General features: G+C 35.9%; 1 protein-coding gene across 1 annotated transcript in view; it reads right to left on the bottom strand.

Moving 5' to 3' along the window:
• Nucleotides 1-1,338: 1,338 nt before the first annotated feature.
• Nucleotides 1,339-25,291, bottom strand: part of LOC137394619 (TATA box-binding protein-associated factor RNA polymerase I subunit B-like) — a 43,258-nt gene continuing 19,305 nt past the window's right edge. The window contains exons 8-15 of the mRNA XM_068081359.1: nt 23,614-23,713; nt 17,648-17,783; nt 17,073-17,247; nt 9,315-9,446; nt 7,014-7,224; nt 6,520-6,756; nt 5,269-5,388; nt 1,339-1,921 (exon numbers count right to left, since the gene is read on the bottom strand). Of these exons, the coding sequence (XP_067937460.1) occupies nt 1,745-1,921; nt 5,269-5,388; nt 6,520-6,756; nt 7,014-7,224; nt 9,315-9,446; nt 17,073-17,247; nt 17,648-17,783; nt 23,614-23,713 (1,288 nt within the window). The 3' untranslated portion in view covers nt 1,339-1,744. The remainder of the gene's footprint in view (nt 1,922-5,268; nt 5,389-6,519; nt 6,757-7,013; nt 7,225-9,314; nt 9,447-17,072; nt 17,248-17,647; nt 17,784-23,613; nt 23,714-25,291) is intronic.

Below are 25,291 nucleotides of genomic sequence, written 5' to 3'. Positions count from 1 at the left end.
AGGACATGAGTCAGCACGTGACCAGCACACAACCAATCTTATACCGGTTGCTGGTAGATTGAATGATCTGTAAAGACAGCAGAAGGCATACCAATCTTGCTATGGCTTACATTGACTACAAAAAGGCCAAGGACTCAATCCCCATAATCGGGTCCTTCAGGGCCTACGATTGTACAATTTTTAGCCTTGTGGCATTCATCAACAAGTCGCTGACCCAACGGAGGATCGAACTGAAGGTTAATGGAAAGAAGCAGTTGGGTGTTAAAACAACTGTGGCACCTATCAAGGTGACTCCTTATCACCACTGTTCTTCTGTATATGCCGAAATCCTCTGAATAATCTGCTGGAGAAGACGCAATGTATCAGTTTAGGAGGGGAGCCAGAAAAACGACCTCTTCTACATGGATCAAATCATGCCGTATGCAAGGAAGGAAAAGGACATTGACACGCTAATACACCGGAATGATCTTTGGCCTGAAAAAATGTGGAAGGCTAATCCTCAAGAAACACAGATGAAACAGACAGATGGCGTGGAAATACCAGCTCATACTATCAAAGATGTAGCAAAAAAAATGCAAATACTTCAAGATTATGCAAATTACTATCAACTGTGAAACCACAGTATGTCACAAGGACATTACCGAATACAATAAATGCAATCAGCAAGTCCTACAAAGCCCACTCAATGACAGGAAAGAAATCACGGCAATACATTACGCCCTACTAGTAAGAAGGTACTCAGCAAGCATAATATAATAAGGCAGGCCGGGGAATCTATCAAGGAAACAGACAGCTAACATAAAGCTGCTGACTATGCATGAAGCACTCAACTCCAAGTCCAATTGCTCATTTGATGTGTTATGTTGAAGAGAAATAAAACCTTTTCTTTTTGCAAGCAGTGTTATCATTACAGAATGCAGTAGTTGTATACGTTTTCTTTTCTAAAATTGTTTGCCTTTGCCATCAAGGACTGCCATCTGATATTACAAATAAAAACAGCAGCCCATACATTAATGTGCTGCTTATTTTGTTCCTTCCATGTTTCCCATTTTATTAACACTAAATTGTTATCACAGACATTTAACATCGTCCAACACGCCAAGCCCTATCTAGAAGTTTGCAGGCATCCAAAACGCTACATAATGCAATACTCTGTTGCGCACAATAAAATATCATGGATTAACAAATAGTTATAAAACTACGCCCTTTTTACATAGAGTAAGTCATGTTCCAAAAGATCTTTGATTAATTTACTATGTACCAAGGTACCTTTTCAAGTAACATTAATGACAAAGTCAACAAAAACTTTGAAAACAAATGTTGGGTATTGGTTACTGAGTATCACAACATAACTCGATACATATCATTTTAATAACTACTATAGTAGTAAGATATTCTACGATGCGACTTTTCTACTGGAAAGATGAGAATTCTTTATGGTCTACAACATCAACACAAAAAAGTGGCTCCCCACTACTTTCAACTGGACATCAATGCAACTGTCATGCACTTGTAATAATAGACAAAACTAAAATAGTAACAGTAAACTGTTCAATGTACATAAATTATACGACTCTGTATGACACGAGTCCAGGTCCTATCATCAAAGTAGTGTAAAAAGTCTGCCTCGCAAAAGCTACAAGCACAAAATGTTAACTATGATACTAGGTAAATTTTCTTGAAACCTTATAATCTTAAATTTGACAGAAAAGTTAGCTAGAAGTTATTTCAGAGTTGTCACCACCTATTCTGTCATAGTTATATCATGAGCAGGTTTTTCCTCCTTGCGAGGAAAATAGACATACTGACTAGACAAGCCATCAACTGGGATGTGGTTCTGTAAGCAGATGTAAGCTTCCTCGATAGTAGTGTAGACCTCAATGAGCTCTTTTATGGATAAGCAGCAATAATCAGCGCATATCTGTAGAACATATATGTACATTCCAAACTCGTGTGGCATCTGATGCAAAAACTCTGAAATTTGTTGTTATAACCCTGATTTGTTTGGGATATATGTGTTTACAACTTACAAATGTATATGTGCATACAGTAGGCACTCCTAAAACGCAAACAATCCATTCCAGGAATGTTTACATTATAAGGATTTTGATATAACAGTAAAATACAAGTAAATTGCCTAATCCGTTTCAAGATCTTTCCAAACTCACCCCTTTGGGCGTGCAAAATGGAAAACTATTGACTTGGCTTTTTTATTTGTGGGCTGCACCATAACTGCAGCATTATTGGTTTGCATCGATAACTCTTCTCCTTTCAATGATCAATCTCACTGGTTTCATAGACCATGATCGCGGAAATTTTACAAGTTGATGGGAAGCGCACACCTTTAACGTTCATTCACCATGATTTGCTTATTTTTTATAAACAGCAATGTGTACTCTGCAAAGTAAAACTAATAACAAATATTGTATATGTCTAAAAAAAATCAAAACAACAAAATATTTTACAAAAGAGGAGGGTACTACCCGTTTTCCGTCTATCTGTATCCAGAGGTTAGGGTTAAGATAAAAGAGAATTTTCGACGATACTCCAACTCGTGACAGACAGATTTGTGGACTGACGTTGTAACACCAGCACCAACCAATCGCCTTTGTTGTTACAAAAAATTGCTCAGCTACCCTATTTTTTATTTTGTCGATACATTTGATGATCTATCACGATGAACTAGATAGTTGCGAAAGTTGTACATATAACAGGTATAACGCTATTCGCCCGTTGCTTTTTCTCTCGCATACGAGCCTATTGCATTCTGGGACTGAGATCGCATGTCTCAGATATAAATAATATCTGAGATAATAATGTTCTTCAAATATAAAATAACTAAATACAAATTAATCCGCCCTATTCTATGAACAAACCACCTAAATACCGGATATTATGATAGAAAAACACTTTAAGTTTTTGCAATTTGTTTTTAATGTTTATGTTTTAGTTTAACTGTTTTAGTGTTTTTAATTGTTGGATTTCAGTACCTAAACTCACAAAATAACGAGTACCTGTTTAGTGACTATGATCTGCAAGAATTTTTGACATTACTATGCACAGTACTGTATAAAGTTCTTACCTTCGAGATAGATGTAGTTGGTAACAATGTGTACAACTACAGTGTGAGAGAGTGCTGTCAGTGCTGTCAAGTCTCCCTAACATTGTTAGAGAAACTTGACAACAACGAGTTCGGTACACTAGACTTTTGTGACGTTATGTAACGTAACAAATTTTGAATTTAACTTGAATGAATTTATCTTACTAAACATAATTAAAGCTCACTGTTAATACTTTACTAAACTTGGCTTTAATTATGTATTCTTCTCAATTTTTAATATTTGTTTCCAATTTGGCGCTTTATGCTTCCCTTTCACTATAATTTTAACCAACCTTTTCACAACTTTTCCCAACTGATTTGACACGGAAGGCTGAGTGATGATGTTTTCAAAAAGGCCTTTCGCATACTTGGCCATTTAGTGGCCACCGAGAACCAGCTTGCATGTTCATATCTCAAAAATTTTTTGTATCTCAAGGTAAAAACTTGCTCGGAATTTTGCTCGTATCTTGATTTTCTCGTATGTTGGGGAGTTCATATGTTGAGGTATTACTGTATACATTTATCTCTATCATATACACTAGTACACTGACAGTCCAGTGCGCGTAAGAGACTCTAGCCCTGGCAACAGATAGACTGACACACAGAAACCAATCCTATTATAGTAAAAATATATTTTGTTTTACTTTAGCTTAGGCATATAAAATATGTTTAACTTTTTCTTTGCAGCATGGACCTTGCTGTCTAGAAACAAGTAAAAGTTAACTCTTTAGCTACCACGAGTCGAAAAGTACGGCACTGCGAAGCGACTGCGTATGGTCAGGAGCCATGTGGAGGAGCTTTCGTAGACATCGCACAAAACGTTTCCGATTAGCGAGTAGTTCATTAACAAGCTGCAAAGATAACTATAATTTTAGATCTCTAAACTTGCGGGGTTTTTAGTGAACAATAGAATTACTGAGTGACTATTCTATATTTAGCAGTAATAATAATACCATAAGCTGTAACGAATGTGATAAATTGCTCGACTCGAACACGCTTGCAGTCGCAGCGAAAAAGGCAAATATGTGCAAGCTCAATCTGCAGCACATTTGTGGGATTTAAAGCGAGATTAAAATCTTTAAATCGGTCCCACTTAAAGATTTTAAGTGGGACCTTAAACAGATTAGGCAATTTACCTGTATTTTACTGTTTCTATAATGTAAAATCTCCATGAAGTAAATGTTCCTGGAACATATTATTTACGCTGTAGGAGCATATACTGTGTATGTATACATCGAAAAGAGTGAGCAATGCGAATTTCCTAGGCCCTATAAGTACCTGTAAAATCTGTATTTAAATGCCACTTCTATTTAAACGCCACTTCTATTTTAACGCCACTTCTATTTTAACGCCACTTCTATTTTAACGCCACTTCTATTTAAACACCACCATTTGACATTCTTAATCTTTACGAGTCTATAATAACAAGTGATCAGCAAAAACGTGTCCACAAAAATCTGTGAACAATGACTCGATTACATCAATAACAAAAAACATCGATAGGAGTTAATGTCACACCACCAGAAGGAGAGTGCAAAATATGGGCGACATTCGATTCGCCCATGAAAGAGTTGAATTTATTTTCTCAACATTCTGACAAGGGGTTTGAAAAATACAACGCAACCTTTTATATAAACGTCACCTTTAATAAAGCGACACTCTAAGGAAAGGGTAAACAATACAGCGACATGGCATTCAAATAAAGGTTTTGCGGTATCCATAAACTAGGAGTTATCCTCTATCAGTCACTTTCGCTGACCCACAAATGAAATCGATATAGCATTTTAGCCCAAACTAAACACAATTGTTACAGGGCAGTCATCTGATTATTGTAGCCAGAGACCAGGACAACTCTGCCAATAGATGATCTACAGAGAGATAAAAATGAGTTACAGAAAAAGTGAAGCGACAACGAAACCATTGTGTAAAAATGGCTAAGCAGAACAGAAAGACGAATGATTTTGACATAATGAGTAGATGGATATTCACACAAAACATATGACTAGTGCTATTCATGACTAGGCGCCAAAAAAGATTGTTTTAAATTGTTACATAATGTTTGTGTAATCATGAATTACAGATAGGAGTGTCATGGCTATTTGGGAGCATTAAAATGGGAGGCTTTCCTTGATAAATAGAATACCAAGGAATGAATAAGAAACACTGACTTGAAAAAGTGTCTGCTGACTGGCTGTTTTACAAAGATCATCTTTACTAACTCTTCTATAGTTACCTCCAGACATCAAAGCAGCAACCACTTGTTCAACTGAAGAGCTATTTGGCATACACTGCAGAGGAAAATGGATATATTCAGCAAATAATCGCATAGTCCACACACTACTCTTTAGCGAGATATCTCAAAATCAGCACCTTATAATATGACCAGCACCACACTTCATAAGCCATCCCTTATCAGTCCTCCGCAGGCCACAGCCTCCCTGATGTAAAAAAGGCTTCTCACTGTTACATATACAGTCAAATTCGGATAAATCGCCCTCGGATAGCTTGAACACATGGTTAACTCGAACGGATTTGTTTGGTCCGTTCTCACACAATGATAAATTGCTTTAGGTAACTCGACCTCAACTTTGTTAACTCAAACAGTTTTTGCCCAACGGCTACCGAGACGGTTGTTATCGCTTTAGAATATCACTTTATTCCAAGCAATAGAGATAAACCTCAACTTTTAGTAGTTCATAGGCGTCGTTATTACCATCATCGGCAAAATATTTTCGTTAACGACTTTTCGAAAGGGTAGCAAAAAATCAAATTTTACCAAACATCCACTTAGCGATGGTTCTTCGAAGGCAAGGAAAAGCGAGGTAACCTTCAAATAAATTTAAAGAAAAATCGGCAAAATTGATCTTGGTTAAAACGCTCAAAAGAAAAATATGTCTTCTTCTGAGCATTTCAACAGCGATCAAGTTTTGCTAATTTTAATCTGAAACTGTCCTGGCAGCCACATCACCTAAAACAACAAACAAATCTCAAGTGATAGAAAAATCTCTATACTTTCTGTTAAAAAAGTTTTAAATTTTATTTTAGAGGCATTTAATTTGAAACAAGCCATTTCTGCTTTTGATTTATAGAGTTTGTATATGTATATGTATCTACTAATAAAGACATGGACTTGTGACAATGCTCTGATAACTTGAACGTTGTGATAACTTGAGCACTTTCGCTCGATCCCGTGAAGTTTGAGTTATCCATGTTTGACTGTACATAGAGTAACATTAGAGGTAGCTCAGTCAAAAAAAATTAAGAAACTATCACAATTTGCTTGATAAGGTAACACAGCAGGATTTTGATGAAACGCTGCCTTGACATGAACAGAATAAGAACAGCTTGTAAACAGAATATTTCAGGACTAGAACGCAATGCAACTATAAACCATGAGAAGTGCCAAGACTACTAGCTACCTGCTGCACATGCTCGGTAACAGAGTCTCGATGGTAATTTGTCACAAGATTATTTCTTCTACAGAACTCTCTGTAGTTTATAATATACTCCAGCGTATGATTCCTAAAGGCTACAACTTGCTTCCTAGGTTGGGTGGTAGCTGTACCACAAGGCTGTTGTGTGCTTGTGACGTCAGGCTGACTCCAACTTGGGCTCTCATCAGAATCCTCTAAGACACTGACATCCCCTTCATCTTTCTGAAATGCCAGAAAGATAATGCACAGTAGAAGAGATGGGGTAGATGCAATCATTTCGAATCTCAGTATCCTTTATGCGGGTATTTCAGGGGTGTTTGTCCTGGGTTTTAGAGAAAATTTTTCAAACTTTTAAAAACTTGAAAAGGATGGAAAATTTTAGAATGCCAGGAAATCATTGACAACCTAAAAAATCATAGATATAACATGCATATCAGTCTATTATTATTTATGGCATATTGTTATAATATCAGTATTACCTCTTCTTCTATCCCGTGTTGCCTTGATTGTTTTTTACAGCTGCTAACACCACGAGAGAGTTGATCTAACACACTTTCTAGTTGTTTTCTAAAATCAGCTGCATTCACAGAAAGCTTGCCGAGACTCGCTGAAGAATGACGAGAAGGGGGCGGAGCGAATGATGAGTAGGAATCCAAGGTTGATTTAAGGTCTCCAAGCCGCTGCACATCACTGTGAGATGTGTAAAAATATTTGAGAGAAATACTACCATAAGTATTCTAGTTCAGACTATATTTACAATCTATGTATTGCATCTTTTAGAGTATGAAAAACAGCAAACTCACAAAAACCTTATCCTATGTTATATCCTTTAAACTATAGAAACCTACAAACCCACAAAAATTTGATCCTTTGTGGTATCCTTTTTACTATAGAAACCTGTCCAATAATACGTACTTGGTCCTATACTGAATTCGTTGGACTATGGAATTCCAAAAAAAACAACAGATTTGAGCATTTCAAGTTAACTTTTCTATAGAATGCAGAAATATTTCAAAAGATTCTCCGACGAATGAAAATACGCATTAATCATTCAAGATCTCAACTGCCTTTAGTGATATCCTGTTTACCATGAAACCATCTGTTGTATTTTGTACCATAGATGTTCATATCCATTTGCTATATAAAAGACTATTTTAAAGCAGCTTAAATTTAAAGCCAAAATCTTATAAACTGATTACCACCCACCTCTTAAATATAAATAACATGGTAAAATAGATTTCACATAATAATACGCAGCCAAGATAGGTCAACAACTACGGCAAATGCACTACATTGAGTTCAGCACAACTTTAGCTAAAAGCTATTAATTTAGCTACCTACAACAATTTCTGACTATTTAAAAGCCTGCCTGTGAATGTTTCTTAGAGTGAATGACGCGATGCATGGAAATGTAAGGCTTGTTATCAATTAGTCCTATACTTCCATTAAATAAGAGAGGGCCTATCAGTATGTAAAGTACAACATAAACATTCGTGCCATATAACTGACTGTACAGGCTAAGTCTGCAAGTGTCTGTACTAGTGCTGTGCACGAGTACTTCTTGGTCAACGGGTTCAGACCCGCCCCCTTCTGTTCGGGTTTTTCGAGTATTGGGTAGCTAGTAGTGCTAGGCTCGGGTATTTCTTTGCCTACGGGTTTTTCAGGTATCGGGTTTGTTGTTATGGATTTTATGTTTAAATTTTCTAAACAGATATATCTTCAAATTTACAAAGCAATTATATTTCTTTTATTTATCATTTTTCAGTTTTTATCGACTGACATTCGTACTCGCAGCGTCAACAGGCGGATTGTTAAACAGTCAAGATAGTCTGGGGCAACAGGGCATTTTCGTGTCAACAGGTGGCAGAAGATAGGGTCTATAGTAGCTTAATACTTAAGCATGTTCTATGTACCTCTCTGACTTTTTGTAGATGGTGCTCCAAATCTCATAAAAAACTACATTTTCCGTTAGTAAGGCTTGTTGGCTTAGTAAAACTTGGTTATAATGAATTATGTAATCCATAATAGCTAGCTGTGATAATCAATTTTAACAGAGTTATTAAATTTTCACTGCTACTACGAACGCTGATGTCTGTTTCTAACAAGGCGATAGCGGAAACAGACTAAGGACCTATGTGTTATCGGTGATAGCAAACACGCGCCGTATTAAAAAAGGCATAGATTTGTTTACGAAGCCGATTTGGCTAATTGCGCAAATAAAATTTGATTGAAGTATTTCTACTCACCTTTTAATGACAAGTAATCACTGCTTGACTACAATATCTCCGGTAGGTATGGTAAATAAGGTATGAGATGCTTTATTCTATCTATTAAATTAAAGACTCGTTATACCCCATTGTCGTGCCTCCTTAGCAAAAATAACACAGAAATGGCCTGTGGCCCCAGACTAAGAGCGCAGGGTGCAATACACCAAGTTTTTGTTCACACTACTCGACGGATCCGTGTACCAAAACCCGAACTCGAAAGTCAAAACCCGAACCCGAAGGACCGGAATACCCGAAATCTCTATTACCCGATACTCGAGAGTAGATACACCCGCGAGTTCAACGAGTATTACTACCCGTGCCCAGCACTAGTCTGTATTGTAGTATTTCTTCCTTCAACGATGCTGTACTTTTATTGTTTTCTCCATGTAAACTTTTCCTTTTTGTATGTCAAACATTCTTATAGAATGAGATTAATTTCAAAAAGGTTCATATCGGTATCGACAAGGTACTACGTCAGAAGCAGACATGTAGAAAACTAGTAAACATTCTTACAGGTTATGACGAGGGAGATGATTCAACTTGACTGCTGACAGCATATACTGCATCCAACTTTCAACATTGAAAGGTTTTTGAGATTGATTGCCCAACTGCTGCCCTACAGCTGTGGCATAGGAGGAAAGGTGGCTGTAAAACATGGTAACAGATAGTAATGATTTGTTTGAAGCAGAGCTAAGACAGATGACATGGCAGTCTTTGCTCAGATCCCATCTCACAGGTGTTTAAATTATATGTAAAAACCAAAATAATAAACTAATTAATAGACCAACAAAAATCATTATCGTTTTATTTTAAAGACATGTGAATTTAAGTGGCAGCTCGCTAATAAGATACACGGCGTGACTTACTTTACCTCAAACTATAGATATAGTTTAACTCACCTCTGTTTATTTTTATCATTATTACGTTTTATACCAGCTTTTGAAGTTTTATTTACAAACTTGCAAAGTTCTGAAAAATTCCTAATGGAATATCTTAAAAAATTACTTCACACGCCGAGGACATATTTTTTCAAATACTTCGTTGTACTGTAGAAGCTCCTATAATGTAAATTCCACATAACGTTAAGAATTTATGTGAAGTAAAGGCTTTATACTAAATAAAAATTCCACATACTGTATGGTGTTAAGTCGGCACAATTTCTCAAACTAGATTTGAGCTCTTGTTGTAGTAATTGTATTGTATATTATATTTTAGTTTTACTTAAAGATGTAGTTGCGTCAAAATTTAAGTTGATCTTAAAAGAAAGCATTTTTTTTTCTCTATCAGTTGATATGTTGTTTGTTGTGTTACGCGATCGCATTGCCAAGATATTTGAAGATTAAAACCGAAAAAATCTGATCACCGTAAAAACGCTCAGGCCACAAAAACGTGCCCAGCCTCGCCAAAAATGATGTCACGCGTTTGGCAACCTCTCTCTATCTCTCGTATTCACATCGGCTATTTGCGATAAAAGTCTAGTCTTACGCGGCTCTATTGGCATATATCTTATTTTGTATTTGCTCGTGTTGGCTAGAATAAAATTTTAAATCCTGCTACAGATGCATTATTATGAATGTTTAAAAGGCCTCAAATAACGAAAATTGAAAGTTTGTTCTACTCACTTTCTCCAAATGTTGTGTAAACATTTGGGTACCGACTACCAATTCTACCGGTCTACGGTAATTCTGTCTAGTCACTATGTTTCCATTGTGCGCAGTACTGCGAAGCAGCCCCCTCCGAAGTCGAGGGGATTGTACGTTTCCATGCTGCGCAGTGGTTTTCAGCAAATACCGCAAATTAGCCAGAGAAGAGAAATTGTATAAATTGAATCGCCTGATGGAGAAATAGAATCGATCACGGATACCGATCGTCATAAACAGTCTTTTTTTATTATTCTGTCGTCATTATACTTTTATTTACAATACACATTCACAAGGTTTTACAAACCTTAACACACTTTTTACATAGTAATATATTTTTAATAAGTATTTTTAAGTAATATATTATTTAAACGTTAATTTAGGACTTGCCACCTATTTTTCGAAGTGTTGGCATCGATAACAAAGTCCAGGAAAGTAATCACCTTATCATCCTCGTGAATGCAGACTATAATTAAATTTATGTGAAAGAAGATCGGAAGAATAGTGAAAAAACAAGATTAGCAGAACAACCTTTGTACTAGTTTATTGCCATCGAAAAATCTGTCTCCACGGCATGAGAGCTATGCGCAGCCACTGCGCAGTCGCTGTTTCCTTGCTGCGAATTTGCACTGGCTTCGCACTGATCAGTGCGCAGTAATTTCAGTGCGAAGACGCCGTTTCCATGATTCGGAGATAGCGCAACTCCGAAGCACTGCGCATCATGGAAACATAACGTTTATGTAGAACGCGGTCTTTGTATCAGCACAGTTCTGCAGCTACCCATATAAACGATATACAGCCTCCCATAAGCCCCGCCCACATTATGTCGCCTATTACCTATTGCCTACGTACTAGTTTCTTACTACTAGCAAGCCACCTCTTTGAAAAGAATATAGACAGGGATAGAGTTTTAAGGATGAGAAGTCTGCTGCAAACTGGATTTGAACTCACATTCTCCAGTTCTGCGGACACCCATATACCATATCCGATTCACTACAATATTCTGCAAATCATGTTTTGCATTATCTTCAACAATACTATTTTATTATATAATTTTTACAAGCAAAAATATTTTCATCTCGGCATAAAGCTTTTATTAAAAATATTCATCAAGTCGTGGCCACTCACATAGTATTAGCTGATACAATAAGACAAATTCATCTACTGCAACAAACTCAAACAAAACATCATCCAGCACGCATACAAGTCTTGCTTTCTCCTTTATAGCAGTTTCCACACTGACAAAGCTTCTTCGGCTGGTGGGACGACATAAACATTCTGTAATCAGTAAAACAAGTAAATGTAAACAAAGTAGATGCAATAAATATGTCATTCATAGATATGTCATTCTAAAGCGTATCTATTGACAGCTTCCAAATTGGGAGTTAAATAGATTGCGAGTGTAATTTTAAAAACGAATAAACATTTAATAAAGGCACAAGTACGCCAAGCCAACTATTCGAAGCTTTGGTTCTGGAAATTAAAGATTTGCAATGATCAATCGATTTTACCCACTTCCTACGAGTGAAAATAATTTGTAATCATGACTCTAATTTACCAAAGAAAATTCGAAAAAAATATTATAGCTAGGTAAAACGGCAGATAAGCTATGAAACGATGATTGGAGATAGCAAAGAATTATCATTTTATTAATTAGTATATGTATTTATGACTATAAAAAATATTACATTTACTAAAGTATAGAAGACTCTAAGTTAATTTACCTCCATTCTGTCTTCTTCTGCAGCAAAACGCTGCTGACGCCTGTCAGCTTTGGCCATAGGCTGTCTACTCTAATCTTTTACTAAACGTTGCTCAGATAACTCGGAGTAGCGGTCGCTCGAACTTGAAGCCATTTTAAAACTACAGTATGTATAACTTAGTAATTGTTGAAACGCGTTTGTCAGCCTTTGTCGATGTTCGGACCAACCTTTGTCGAGATTCGGACCAACCTCTGTCGAGATTGGGACTTGTCTAGGTTCGGACTTGTCGATGTTGGGACTGTTTCCCAGCATGAATTCTCTAGCGATGAGAATCTTCGAGATCACAGACAACGCGTTTTACGAGTGATAACATTTATTACGGTCTATATAAAAATTTCGCGATCGTGATTGGCTAACGAAGCGACCTCATATTTATCGCTCGTGGTTTCGTTTCAGAAAACAAGCTAGTGACGTCACGAAATTGGCACCCGCTGGAACGTGAGCTTTTTAAAAGAGGGCCTCATTCAAACGCATATATCTCTGGACAGGGTTGGTCTACAAAGACAAAAATGGCATCAAATTGTAGCTGATGTTTTAGCCTTTTATGGGTCCTAATTTCATTTTTGACGCAACTACATCTTTAAATTTACCCTAGGACACTTATATTTCGCTAGTATTTAGTTTCATGAGTAGCATATAGAGTAAAACTTCGCTGCAACTGCAACTTAATTTCGCAGCTCTGATGTGTGCGAAAATATAGTGATGTGAAAATAAATGTAGTGGAACAAACCTAATTAGATTCCTCAGGTGGAGTTCACCGATAAGAAAAAAAATTCAATTTGGGACTAGTTTGTAATTGTGAACCGCAGGTAGAATGGTGTGGGCGAGGTCGATAATGCAATTTGATCGCTTGCTGCCATTTGATTCTTGGACTATCGATGAACAAAGCTATTTAATTTCACATTTTCGCTCGTTCGTTATGATAGTTTAGTTTCGCACATGAAATTTTCGCGAGAGGATGACTCCGCGAAAACGCGAAAGTTAGATGAGGCGAATACATAAGTGTCCTAGGGTAGACATACTAGTTACGGTTCAATCATTAAATTAAAAAGTTAAGTCTGGCCATTTTGAAGGTCCAATGTATTTTTGTTTTACTTCATATATATATATTTCTCAAAGTCCGTCTGTGGATCCGTCTGTAGGTTTTCCAGCTATAGCTATTATTAGAACAGCTGAGCTGGACAACAATACAGACTCAAAGTCATTGCGTACCGTCATTGGAAGCCTAACCTTATTAACTACCTTAGTGGAGTTTTCCATTAGGAATATGCCAGGCTACTAGCTTGAAAGGTACAGTTGTTTGACAAAGTTTTAAAACCTTTACAATTGTTTTTATTTTTCTCTTAATTTATTTCAACTACATGACCCACTTCTCTCATGATATGTACTTTGAAAGTTATAATGGCAAATACAAATCAATTTTCTGTCCAAATACTCTTCTATTACACGGGCAACACCGGGTGGCACAGCTAGTTTTAGACATATAAAACATTTATTATAAAATGAATTCTAGACTCTTACATAGCAAACTTTTATGTCCCGCAATTCTCCTCAATAAACTTGTTCATCATAGATTCTTGTAGTGAAACAATTTGTGTTGGAAATGAAAAAACTCGAGCATCGCTAGGCTTAATGCTGGTACATTATAAATGCTATACAAGCATTATAGACTCTAATTATTATATACATTATATTATATACATTATATTATATGCATTATATTATATATACACCAAACAGGTAAAACTCGCTATTTATAAAAGCCATGATCACTGCTAAGGAAGCTAGCAAATACAATAATTTTATTCTATCTTGACACCATCCAAGACAATAATAATGGCAAAAACCAAATACTGCAAAACCTCTAATTGAACCACATGGCGCTCTATTTTTTCAACCATTCCTATATAGCGGCAGTCAATTGGAGGCGGCATTCAAATAGAAGCTGGTGGTGTATTTTACAAACGGCTCATCAGAACTTTCAGAAAATAAATTTAGCCCTATTACGGGCGACGTGAATGTCACCTATATTTTGCTCTCTTTTTTTCAGTGGAGCGATATTAATCTATTTAGATGCAATAAATCTGCTAATTTACATGAAACTTGTCAAAGATCTCTTAATACATATGCATCGAGAAACATAATATAATCGAGAAATATCTCTACCAGTTGATATCTACCCTACAGGATGAATTTATTCGCGGAGTCAAGTTTTGCGCAAATTGCCTTTTTCATGTATATTCGCGGGTGAACACAATCACTCTCTATTAAAAGTTAACTCTATTGCGGCTAGCAATAGAGTTAACCTTTCGCATGGGCACATCACTTGTTTCGGTTTCTATTTAGCTTACAACTACGGGTCGATTATGCTAAGCTATAAATTTCTTGCTGCGTTCAGAGGTTTTCACGAATATTCATCGATTTGGAGGCCTTTGATGAACCAACAGCTTGTGGTAATGAGTTTTCTTCAAAACCATTTACTAAATTAGTTCAATTTCACTTTGGTTTTTCAGTAAAATGTAATATTTATTTTTTCCATCTCTACTGCTTCGTTATTTGTTTTAGTGTGAGAGAGATTTTTTATCATACACAGAGGCACAATGACTGCAAGGGTGGCAGATGTCATTCTGAGAAGATCACCAATCATTCAGGAAGGTTTTAAAATTGAGGTAGAAGTGACCGCAGCCGCTAACGAGGAGAATATATCTGTTTTAAAAGAGGAACAAACACGCCTTTACGAGCACAAATCTTTGGCCAACCGGCACAACTTTGCAATAGTAAGCCACGAGGAGAGTTCTGATGATAACTTCCTTACCAGTCATGTAGTAGCCAGAGAATCGCTTTTAACATCTACCCAAGACAGTAACAGCAATATAGAGCTGCTATTACCAAAATAACTAGTCAGAGAGCACCATTAGACGCTAGTATTTACTTATCAAGAGTATCAGTTTAATTTTATTGTCAGACAAACGCCATATAGGCCAAACTGTTTTTATTTACTCCATTCATCGTTTTTAAAATTTTATTTGTATTTGAAATATTTTATTTGTACACTCAAGTTTGTAATAAATTATAATATATCTATACATAAAATAAATTATAATATAATCATGTTTGCTGCAGCGATATCAAGGAGTTGTTGTTGATGAAGGGGGTCTAGGTTGACTGGTTGCTTCTCTGTCAATATTCCTGCCTTGGTGAATATTACTACTTGTCTCTAGTTTTCGTAATCGGAATAGGTTCTGTTTCATTCTCAATCTGCAGTAAACACAACAAAGAAAAAATATTAATAAGTGTAAAGGAAGTACAAAAAGAATAACTGAAGTATTTAATGAAAGCGATCAGTTTTTAAACAAAGGAATTAACTAACGCAGTTAATTATGGCAAAAGGTATCTGCACTGCAAATCAAATACATACCATAATGTCCAGATCAGAATCATTATCATCTTCAACTTTGGCATTAGAGGTTGATGAATTTGATGAATCATGCAACACAACGGTTTGCGTGCTAAACGTAACCTTTGGTTCAAAACTTACAAACCGCTTGCAATTGACCTGCGATGATATTATAGCCTGTGTCCTTCTTTTCAATTTGTTGATATTGTCAATTCTTATTCTGTTCTAAATTTGAAGACATTTTTATTTGATATCTATATTTAAAATTGTTGAATAAATGCTCATTGCACTCACTCATATGAGAGGAATATGAAATGAATCTATATGAAATGGATTTATGAGCATCGGTCCATTGTAAGCCATGTTAAGATAGCCGCAAGGAGGCTACTAAATAACATGCTTTAAATCTGCATATTTATAAAGTTATACAATAATAATTTATCAAATGATACAAACACATATTCATGAACAATGGACATAAACGAACTATACTCATATTACACGCAGAAACAATAATTGACATTTTTAAAACAAAAATATTTCCTCCGTTTGCTCGGATAACTGCGTTATGATGGGTGCTTTCGATGGAACAAACATTTTCTAGTTGTCCAATACCTTCCACAATATCTTCTGGCTGCGAATCTTCTTCTGCACTGCTGAACTAGTCGATATTAGCGTCCAGAAAACTTTTTGGCAGAGCAATACTTTCACGCATTGCATTTAGTGCCAATGCAACACAAGAGTTTGCGTGCTAAACGTAACCTTTGGTTCAAAACTTACAAACCGGTTTTTATATGCATGTCCTTCAAAGTATTAGGACTGCGTTAAACAAGGAACCACTGTTAGCCTGAGACAGTAATTATTTCTATAGCGTTGCTTTAAATGTTCATCTACTATCGTAAATTTAAGCCATTTTTATATGTAGGCTACTGCGAAGTAGAAAGACCGTGTTAAACAGAGAACTACTAGCCTGAGACCGTTATTGATTATTTCTATGGTGTTGCTTTCAAAGTTTCAACGAAACAAAACGAAAAGCTTTGGAATTGGACAACGAGAGAATTAAATCTTATTGATATAAACGATTTATTATCAATATGATTTTGTGGACACTTTTCTCCTGATCAGTTGATATTATGGGCTCGTAAAAATCAAATGTTACAGTGGCAGTCAAATGGAGGTGGCACTCAATTGGAGGTGGTGTTCAAATAGAGGTGGCGTTCAATTAGAGGTTTTACGGTAAGCAAGATTATGAAAAAGAGTTGTTGTCCCTAATAATTTAGAAGACTTGAACAATCACAGATCCCTAGAGGATTCCGAAAGGTCTAACAATGGTCTGCCTATAAAGTTCTTATTATTGAGGCCAATCAAGGTAACAATGAAACAACTGTACACATAAATGGAACAGTTACAAAACGACAAACACCATTGCATTCAGCGCAATTAAAAATACCATGTAAGTATCTGTACTTACTGGTCAAGTCTTTGGTAGAAGCCAAAGAGGTCACGAAGGGTGATGATAATATAACTCATGGCTACAGCCTCATACGATGGCACACCAACTTTTCTTTGGTTCCTGTTGAATGGAGTCAGCCTCATATATGGTGTTTTACTTCGAAGGAGGCTAACTGTTGGCCCAATCACTTCTCCTGGTAAAATAATTGATAGAATTATTGATCTTCAAGAGTTAATGCACTATATACTAAGAAATCTGAAAAAATAATTGCTATGAGAAAAACTATATATTATTGAGAGAAACGCTAGTTTCATAAAGAATAATGAAGAAAACCACTCAATACACCAAACATGGAGTGAGGTGTACTATAATATGTGATATAAAGAATACCTAACCATTGGTCAATTCAGTACAAAATGTTTCAAACAGATATAAATCTGATGTCTTCAGGTAATACAACACGTTGCTAATTTAGATATCATGACAGTGAATTATAGAACTGTTAAATCTGGGCCAATACAAAACAGATCATTATACAAATTGAACACATTACATTATACAAATGGTGGATTCAGTACTGCCAAAACACAAACCAGGTAGGTTCAGCCCTACTACGTAGCGTATGCAGAGCTGTTCAATGTTGACAGGTATGAAGTCGGAGTCTGTGAACTGGAGAAATCTGGCAAGAGCTGAAGTCTGACATCTTAGCTTGGAATGAATCGGCACGCACTGCAACAAAACAAGAATTTCAAGTGCTCTCAGAAAATCCAATTACATATGGAGATGTGAAATCATGCCCAGGTCTAAGAGAGTCAGCTAAGTCAGACAGAAAGAGTGAAAAAGTATTTTGAACATGTATTGCTCATTGTATAACCCTTTCAGTGCCAATTTCACACTTCTGTGAATCTGCAATGGCTCAGAATCAACTAAACATAACAACTGGTGATTGAGCATAATATGTTTACAAGGTAACTACCAACCTGATACATTCACAGTAGCAATATTTTTAGATTGTCTATGAAGCAGTTTTAGACAGAACGAGTATTTAATTAATACTGGTAAAAGAAATAGCACTCATTTAACCATGATGTTGCAAATGCTTTTTAAATATTATATATATAGATTATATATGAAAACTGTCAGCCTACCACCGAGAAGAAGCAATTATCATCAATTATGGAGTGATCCAATGGAATGTGTTTGCATTTCATGCTGACCTTAGTATCGCTATCAAAGGTACATTCTTATAACTATGTATTGGTTCTTTGAGATGATCAGAAGCATTATATAGCTATGTAGGTTTCACAAATTGTAGATTAATGGACTTCTGATGACCAGGTGATAGTAGTAACTGTGAGTATTTCTTTTTAAGAGTAATAATAATGCCATAAGCTATAGCAATGATATACAGCCCCCCAAGGATAGCCGACGGCGCTCATATGGGCGGGGTTTAATGATGGAGCACTGTTGGGAGTAATCCGAACATGGCACCCGAACAAACAAATATGCTGAATAAAGCACCTTATAAATTTAGAAATATTATGAACTATAGTGGTTATTTTAATTATCTGTTGAATTCATTTTGTTGTCAAATAAATATAGTATCCCAATATTGTCACCGTTATGATCAGTCAGTTGCCATTCACAAGCATTTGTGATATTAATAGTCACAATCGTAAAATAGCTCAAATTCGGTTTTGCATTTAGATTTTGAGTATGAAAACTACACTGCACAGCATTGCCTGCTGTCCCATCTTATTGGCAAGGTAAAACGATGCGATAACGATGAAAGACTTTGTCATTTTATATTAGGGGTGGCAAAATATTAATCAAAAATTAGAAAAAAGCGCCGTTGTTCGAGTAATTATATTCAACTTTAGGCATACCCTACAGGATGAAAATATTCGTTGGTCATAAAAATTTGCGATTTCGCGAACATTCAATCCCATGAATTATTATATTCAGTGAATAATTAGTTCTATTTTTAATCACAAGAGAAAATAACTAATGCTTCAAATTGAAAACTAGTCGCTAGCCTAGTTTTTAATGTAAATACTAAACGTAATTGAGTTCCAAAACATTTTTAAAATCATTGCTTGAGCTTTGAGCTAACACCATTGGCAATGCATCACATTTATTTACAAGATTATTCGAGGTTGTCACAAGATATGTAGAATGGCGTCATCGCGAAAATAGCCGCGAGGCAGAAGAACTAAACGTATCCGAGTTCCAAAACTTCATTAAAATCATCACCAGGCTTCAAGCTTTATTGCCATTGCGTCAAACTTTACAAAATTATTCAAGGTTTTTACAAATTATTCGGCATGGCTTCAGCATAGCAAAAAGGCTCTCTCTAGTAGTCGTTTTACATTAGAATGAACTCCATCAATATCTAATACCGAAATCAAGGACGATCATGATTCTGATCTGGACATTATGGCATGTATTTGATTTGCAGATACATTTTTCCATAAATAACTGCATTAGTTAATTCTCTTGTTTAAAAACTGATCGCTTTCATCAAATACTTTAGCTATTGTTTTTGTACTTCCTCAACACTTATTAATATTTTTTCTTTTTTGTGTTTACTGCAGATTGAGAATGAAACAACTTACTCCGATTACAAAAACTAGAGACAAGTAGTAATATTCATCAAGGCAGGAATATTGGCAGAGAGGCGACCAGTCAACCTAGACCTCCTTCATCGACAACAATTCCTTGATATCGCTGTAGCAAACATGATTAAATTATATATCTTATTTCATGTATAGATATATTATAATTTATTATAAACTTGAGTGTACAAATAAAATGTTTCAAATACAAATAAAATTTTACAAACGATGAATGGAGTAAATATAAACAGTTTAGTCTATGTGGCGGTTGTCTAGCAATAAAATTAAACTGGTACTCTTGATATGTGAATAATAGCGTGTAATGGTGCTTTCTGACTAGTTATTTTGGTAATAGCAGCTCTGTCGCTGTCACTGTCTTGGGTAGGTGCTGGAAGGCGATTCTCTCGCTACTACATGGCTAGTAAGGAAGTTATCATCAGAACTCTTCTCGTGGCTTACTATTGCAAAGTTCTGCGGGTTGGCCAAAGATTTGTGCTCATAAAGGCGTTTTTGTTCCTTTTTTAAAAACAGATATATTCTTCTCGTAAGTAGCTGCGGTCACTTCAACCTCAATTTCCAAACCTCCCTGAATGATTAGTGATCTTCTAAGAATGACATCTACCACCCTTGCAATCATTGTTCTTCGGTGTATGATGAAAAATTTCTCTCTCACTAAAACAAATAATGAAGCAGTGGGGATGGAAAAAAATTAGTATTGCATTTTACCGAAGAACCAAAGTAAAATTCAACTAATTTAGTAAATGTAAAGAACTCATTACTTACCACAAGTTGTTGGCTTATCAAAAGCCTCCAAAGCGATGAATATTCGTGAAAACCTCTGGACGCAGCAAAAATTGTTTACAGTAGAATAGCATGAACGCCTCGCAGTTGTAAGCTAAATATAAACCGGAACACGCGGTGTGCGCATGCGTAGGAACAACGATTATTAGCAGCAATAGAGTTAACTTTTCCTAGAGAGTGGGAGTTTTTAGCCGCGAATAAATTCATCCGCGAATATGCATGAAAAGACAATTTTCGCGAAATATAACTCCGCGAATAAATTAATCCTGTAGGGTATACTACGATCTTTACCAATTTTAAAATTACTTAAACTAAGTAACTTGAAATGTTTTATTTTGCATGGATCCATTATTTTGGTTAGATATCACCCCTACATTGTAGAAATTCAAGGTTTGCTATTGTGAACCGCAGGGCCTACTGACTGAATGAGCTGATGAAACGATAACAGCGAGTCGTGCTTTCTAAAACATAACAAGGCAACGCGACCGCCCCGCGAGAGTTGTGTTTGCTCCAAAACCCAGGCTAGCACAATCCTAACGTAGCTCCATCATTAAACCCCGCCCATATGATAGCCGTCGGCTATCCTTGGGGGGCTGTATATCATTGGCTATAGTAATAGCGGTAAGTCATCCTACTTGAAACATGCTTAAATTGTCCGCCACATTTGTATGAAACAAACTTAGCCTGGGCATGGCTCTCGTGAGGGATTGGGAGAGAGAGAGCCTGGGACACACAGCGAAAAAAAGGTAAGATAACTTCGGCAAAATGAGCGACATGTGTTACATATGACGCTCAGACTGATACTAATGAAAGCGCGTCGATAGATTCAGATCTCACGATGTATTAGATGTGGCGCGTTTAAAAGCCTATCGTCACGGTAACGTGACTTGATCTAGTGAAAGGCCCTATGTTTTTGATAGACTGGGTAGTTATGCAATACCCCGTTTGATAACAAAACGATAAGAACCATAGGTTACTATTCTTTTGCGTTTTCATGTGCACGGTTTCATTTCATTTACTGATAAAAAATGGAGTGATTCAAAATTCATCTATCAAAGCTAGGCATAGTCACCCTGAGACCAAAACAGTCTCAAGCTTTACAACATATTATCGTAGGTTTTGACTAATTTATAGTTCTTCCTACTGGCTTCGGAAAGAGTATTTGCTTTCAGATGGCAACGTTTGCAGTGGTAGGTCCGAGTTGTTCATAATAACTGTTGCGAGTAATCACAATATTTGCGAGTAAAATAAAACTGAGATTACTTTTCACTAAATAAACTTTTCTTTACTAGCAGCGTGCGATTCATTTTTGTTGTTCTATTGCTATCCGTTTGTATTGTTATTGAGAAAATGTTTTATTCTATTGATTTAATTTTTGATTATAGCCTAATTAAATCAAAACCTAATTAATTAAACATATGAAATAATATAACTTCCGTGATTGATTTATTATGCAACCAACATTTCATACTTACCAACCAGCGTTTGTTTGCTGCCAATTCAAATTAAAAATAATACATAATACTCACGAAGATCATAAAAAAAGATCGTCACATGATACTCCTTCAAAAATAACGATTGTGATATTAGCGACTGCAGAAGTCGACTTTTAGAGTTGTCTTCCCCGCGTGTTGCTATGTGTCCATGGCTCTCTCTCTCAATTCCCCACGAGAGCCATGCCCAGGCTAAAACAAACTAATAAATGTCCGAACTGATTCTGCTAAGTGCATTATGCTAAAATTTTGTGCTAAATAATATGGTGAAATGTTATGACAACTTGTATTTGCCAATGTCAAATACAGTAAAACTCGGACAACTCGCCCTCGGATAACTCGAAAACACGGTTAACTCAACGTATTTGTTTGGTCCGTTCCCATGCAATGATAAATGGCTTTAGATAACTCGACCGAAACTCCGTTAACTCGAACAGTTTTTTGCCAAACGGCTACCGAGACGGTTGTTACTATCGCTTTAGATTATCACTTTATTCCAAGCCATAGAGATAAACATCGACTTTTAGTAGTTCTTAGGCCTTGTTATTATCAACATCGGCAAAGTAATTTCATTAACGACTTTTCTAAAGGTTTGCAAAAATCAAATTTTACCAAACATCCGCTTAGCGATAAGCCCTCTGAAAGCAAGAAAAGCGAGGTAAAATTCGGATAAATTTAAAGTAAAATCGGCAAAATTGATAATGAGTTTTTAATAGTAAAGCAGTTTTGTAATAACTAACTTACTGCAAAATTGATCATGGTTAAAACGCTCGGTAGAAAAATATGTATTTCTTCTGAGCGTTTTAACCGCGATCAAGTTTTGCCAACTTTAATCTGAGAACGTCCTGGCAGTCACATCACCTAAAACAACAAACAAATCTCAAGTGATTGAAAAATATCTATACTTTCTGATTAAAAATATTTAAAACTTCACACGAGAGACCCTTTAACTTGCAACAAGCAATCTATGCTTTTGATTTATATATAGTTTATATATGTACATGTATCTACTGAAAAATACATGCACTTATGACTGTCCTGATAACTTGAACGCTCTAATAACTCGAACACTTTTGCTCGGTCCCTTGAAGTTTGAGTTATCCAAGTTTCACTGTATTTGGTTTACCAAATATTTTTCTCTTCAGAAATTTACTTGGTACCGCAAGAGTTGACTATATCGATAGCTATTATTGTTGTTTTACTTTTATTAATAAAGTTGAGTTAATAAATGTTCAAGTTGTAGTCGTTACAATCAAGTTAGCATAATTTCATTTCATTTGCTTTCAATCAGAGTTACTCGCATATAGGCTAGACCCTAGGTTTTGTAAAAGAGTTTTGTGTTCTCGAATCGGTTTATATGCAGGGATATACGGGTATATGTCATCATCAATGTTGTGAGTTTGAAAGATGTTTCAGCACAAACTATGTAGCATTCTTGCTAGCTAAGGGTTAATAACACTGAAACTGAGATGATGGCAACCTCAAAGTTAAAAATTTATTATGAAGCCATCTTGAAGAGATTATTAGCTAAATAAAAATAATATAATAATATTCAGAAGATGTGATAAAAATGGAATTTCCAAACACCTTTTGCTACTTGCTTGTAAAAAAGAAAATGTGAAGAACTTGAAAGATGAGCTAGAGACATACGAGGTGTGAGAAGATGTGATGGTCCTTGTAACGAATTTTCATGTCTTCCGGCAGCAGGCAGTCAGCATGGAAGTAGGGTAGTGTGCCATCTTTAACCCACCTGCCAAAAGAGGTTAATATAAACTTTCAAGTTTTATAACATTAAAGTGTATTGGATGCGCTTAAAAAGCACCTGCATGAATATTTTACAAGATACACAAGTTTATGGAGAAATAGTCTCTAAAGAAGACATGATCTTCCAGATATAGAGTAGTTATTGTCTGGAAGACAGCGAGAATGATGAAGAAATAAAAACCTAAAGCTACTGAATGTGGAGAGACTGGTTGTAATAATCAAAAATAAAAATAAACTAAGTGTAAAAACAAGAAAATATTTTCAAATGAACACTGATGTCAATTTAAGATATGTAGCTGAAGTTAAACCGTCTATGCACCTGTTATTACCTATACTACTAAATCTGCATCACCATTTGCATGCATTCAATGCAAAGGAAATGTGACAATTAAAACCTCATTTTAGTGATTATTATTATTACTATTATATACCAAGCTTGTCACAAATAATGTAGTTTTTCAGATAGTTTATATAATGCATTTCTTCTTGTGCATACCTAAGATATTTTGAACTTTTGAACTGCGGAACAAATTAAACAAAACACAATATATTCATAAGATTATTTCCTACAATGTCTGATGGCTTTGACACAGCAAGCTGAAAACAAAACTTCACACTTGAAGGTTTGACTGTATTTGTATTGTCAGCAAAAAAGAGTCAGCTGAAATAATCTTTGCTGCATCCACAAGTAGTTCAAACTATGACATCGTTTGAACATGGGTGCAGAGAGACAATGAATGATGTTAAAAGTTGACTTGCAACAAAATTCACATGACAGTTATTTGGTAACAAAAGGTTCACCATGTCTTAGTCTGCTGTGTTGTAGGTACAAAATATATGGAAATGTGATTACAAGATCTTAAAAGCTCAAAACAAACAGATTGAAACAGTTAATCGCAGCCATCACGAAAACGCCATAGGTTGAAATCCCTCTCAAAAACGGCTCAAATGAGACTTACCTGAACACGATGTGCTTCTGTCTACACTTTCACACAACCTCATCCGTCGAAATATTTTCACAAATATACTTCACGCATTCATTAAAACTATGTCTATTGTCCTTACGCGTCTATTTCACCATCATTGCGATGCTGTCACTTTGAGAATTTATATCTCAAAACCTACCATAAAAATTTGTTTAATTTTTTAACCTTAGCTCGAAGTAGTACATATCATCCTCAGAAAAACATGAGGAGCCTGTTGGTCACATGTGATAGTCAAAAAAATGCTGCAGAAATTGTTCACGCCATTTAGCAGGAAGTATGGGTCACATGATCAGATTACAACTAAATGATTAGACCTAGCTAAACGATTAAACGAAACAGTAAAGTAGCAAGCATCTATATTTGATAAGGGCTTTCCGGTAGAGCCAGCAGTGTTTGTCGTAAGCTAGTGCTACGATAAGTTTTATATTGAGCCTTTTATTGGCCTTTCAATTCAAGTGATAACATCATGTGTCAAAACAATAACCGAGTCGAGTTGAGTACGTCATCGAAATAAAAGGATTCCAACCTACATGTACGGCGTTTTCGTGATGACTGCGATTAACTGTTCGTTTTAGGGA

Source organism: Watersipora subatra, chromosome 4 (assembly GCF_963576615.1).
Source record: "Watersipora subatra chromosome 4, tzWatSuba1.1, whole genome shotgun sequence".
NCBI lineage: Eukaryota > Metazoa > Bryozoa > Gymnolaemata > Cheilostomatida > Watersiporidae > Watersipora > Watersipora subatra.
This window is presented reverse-complemented; position numbering and strand designations above follow the sequence as displayed.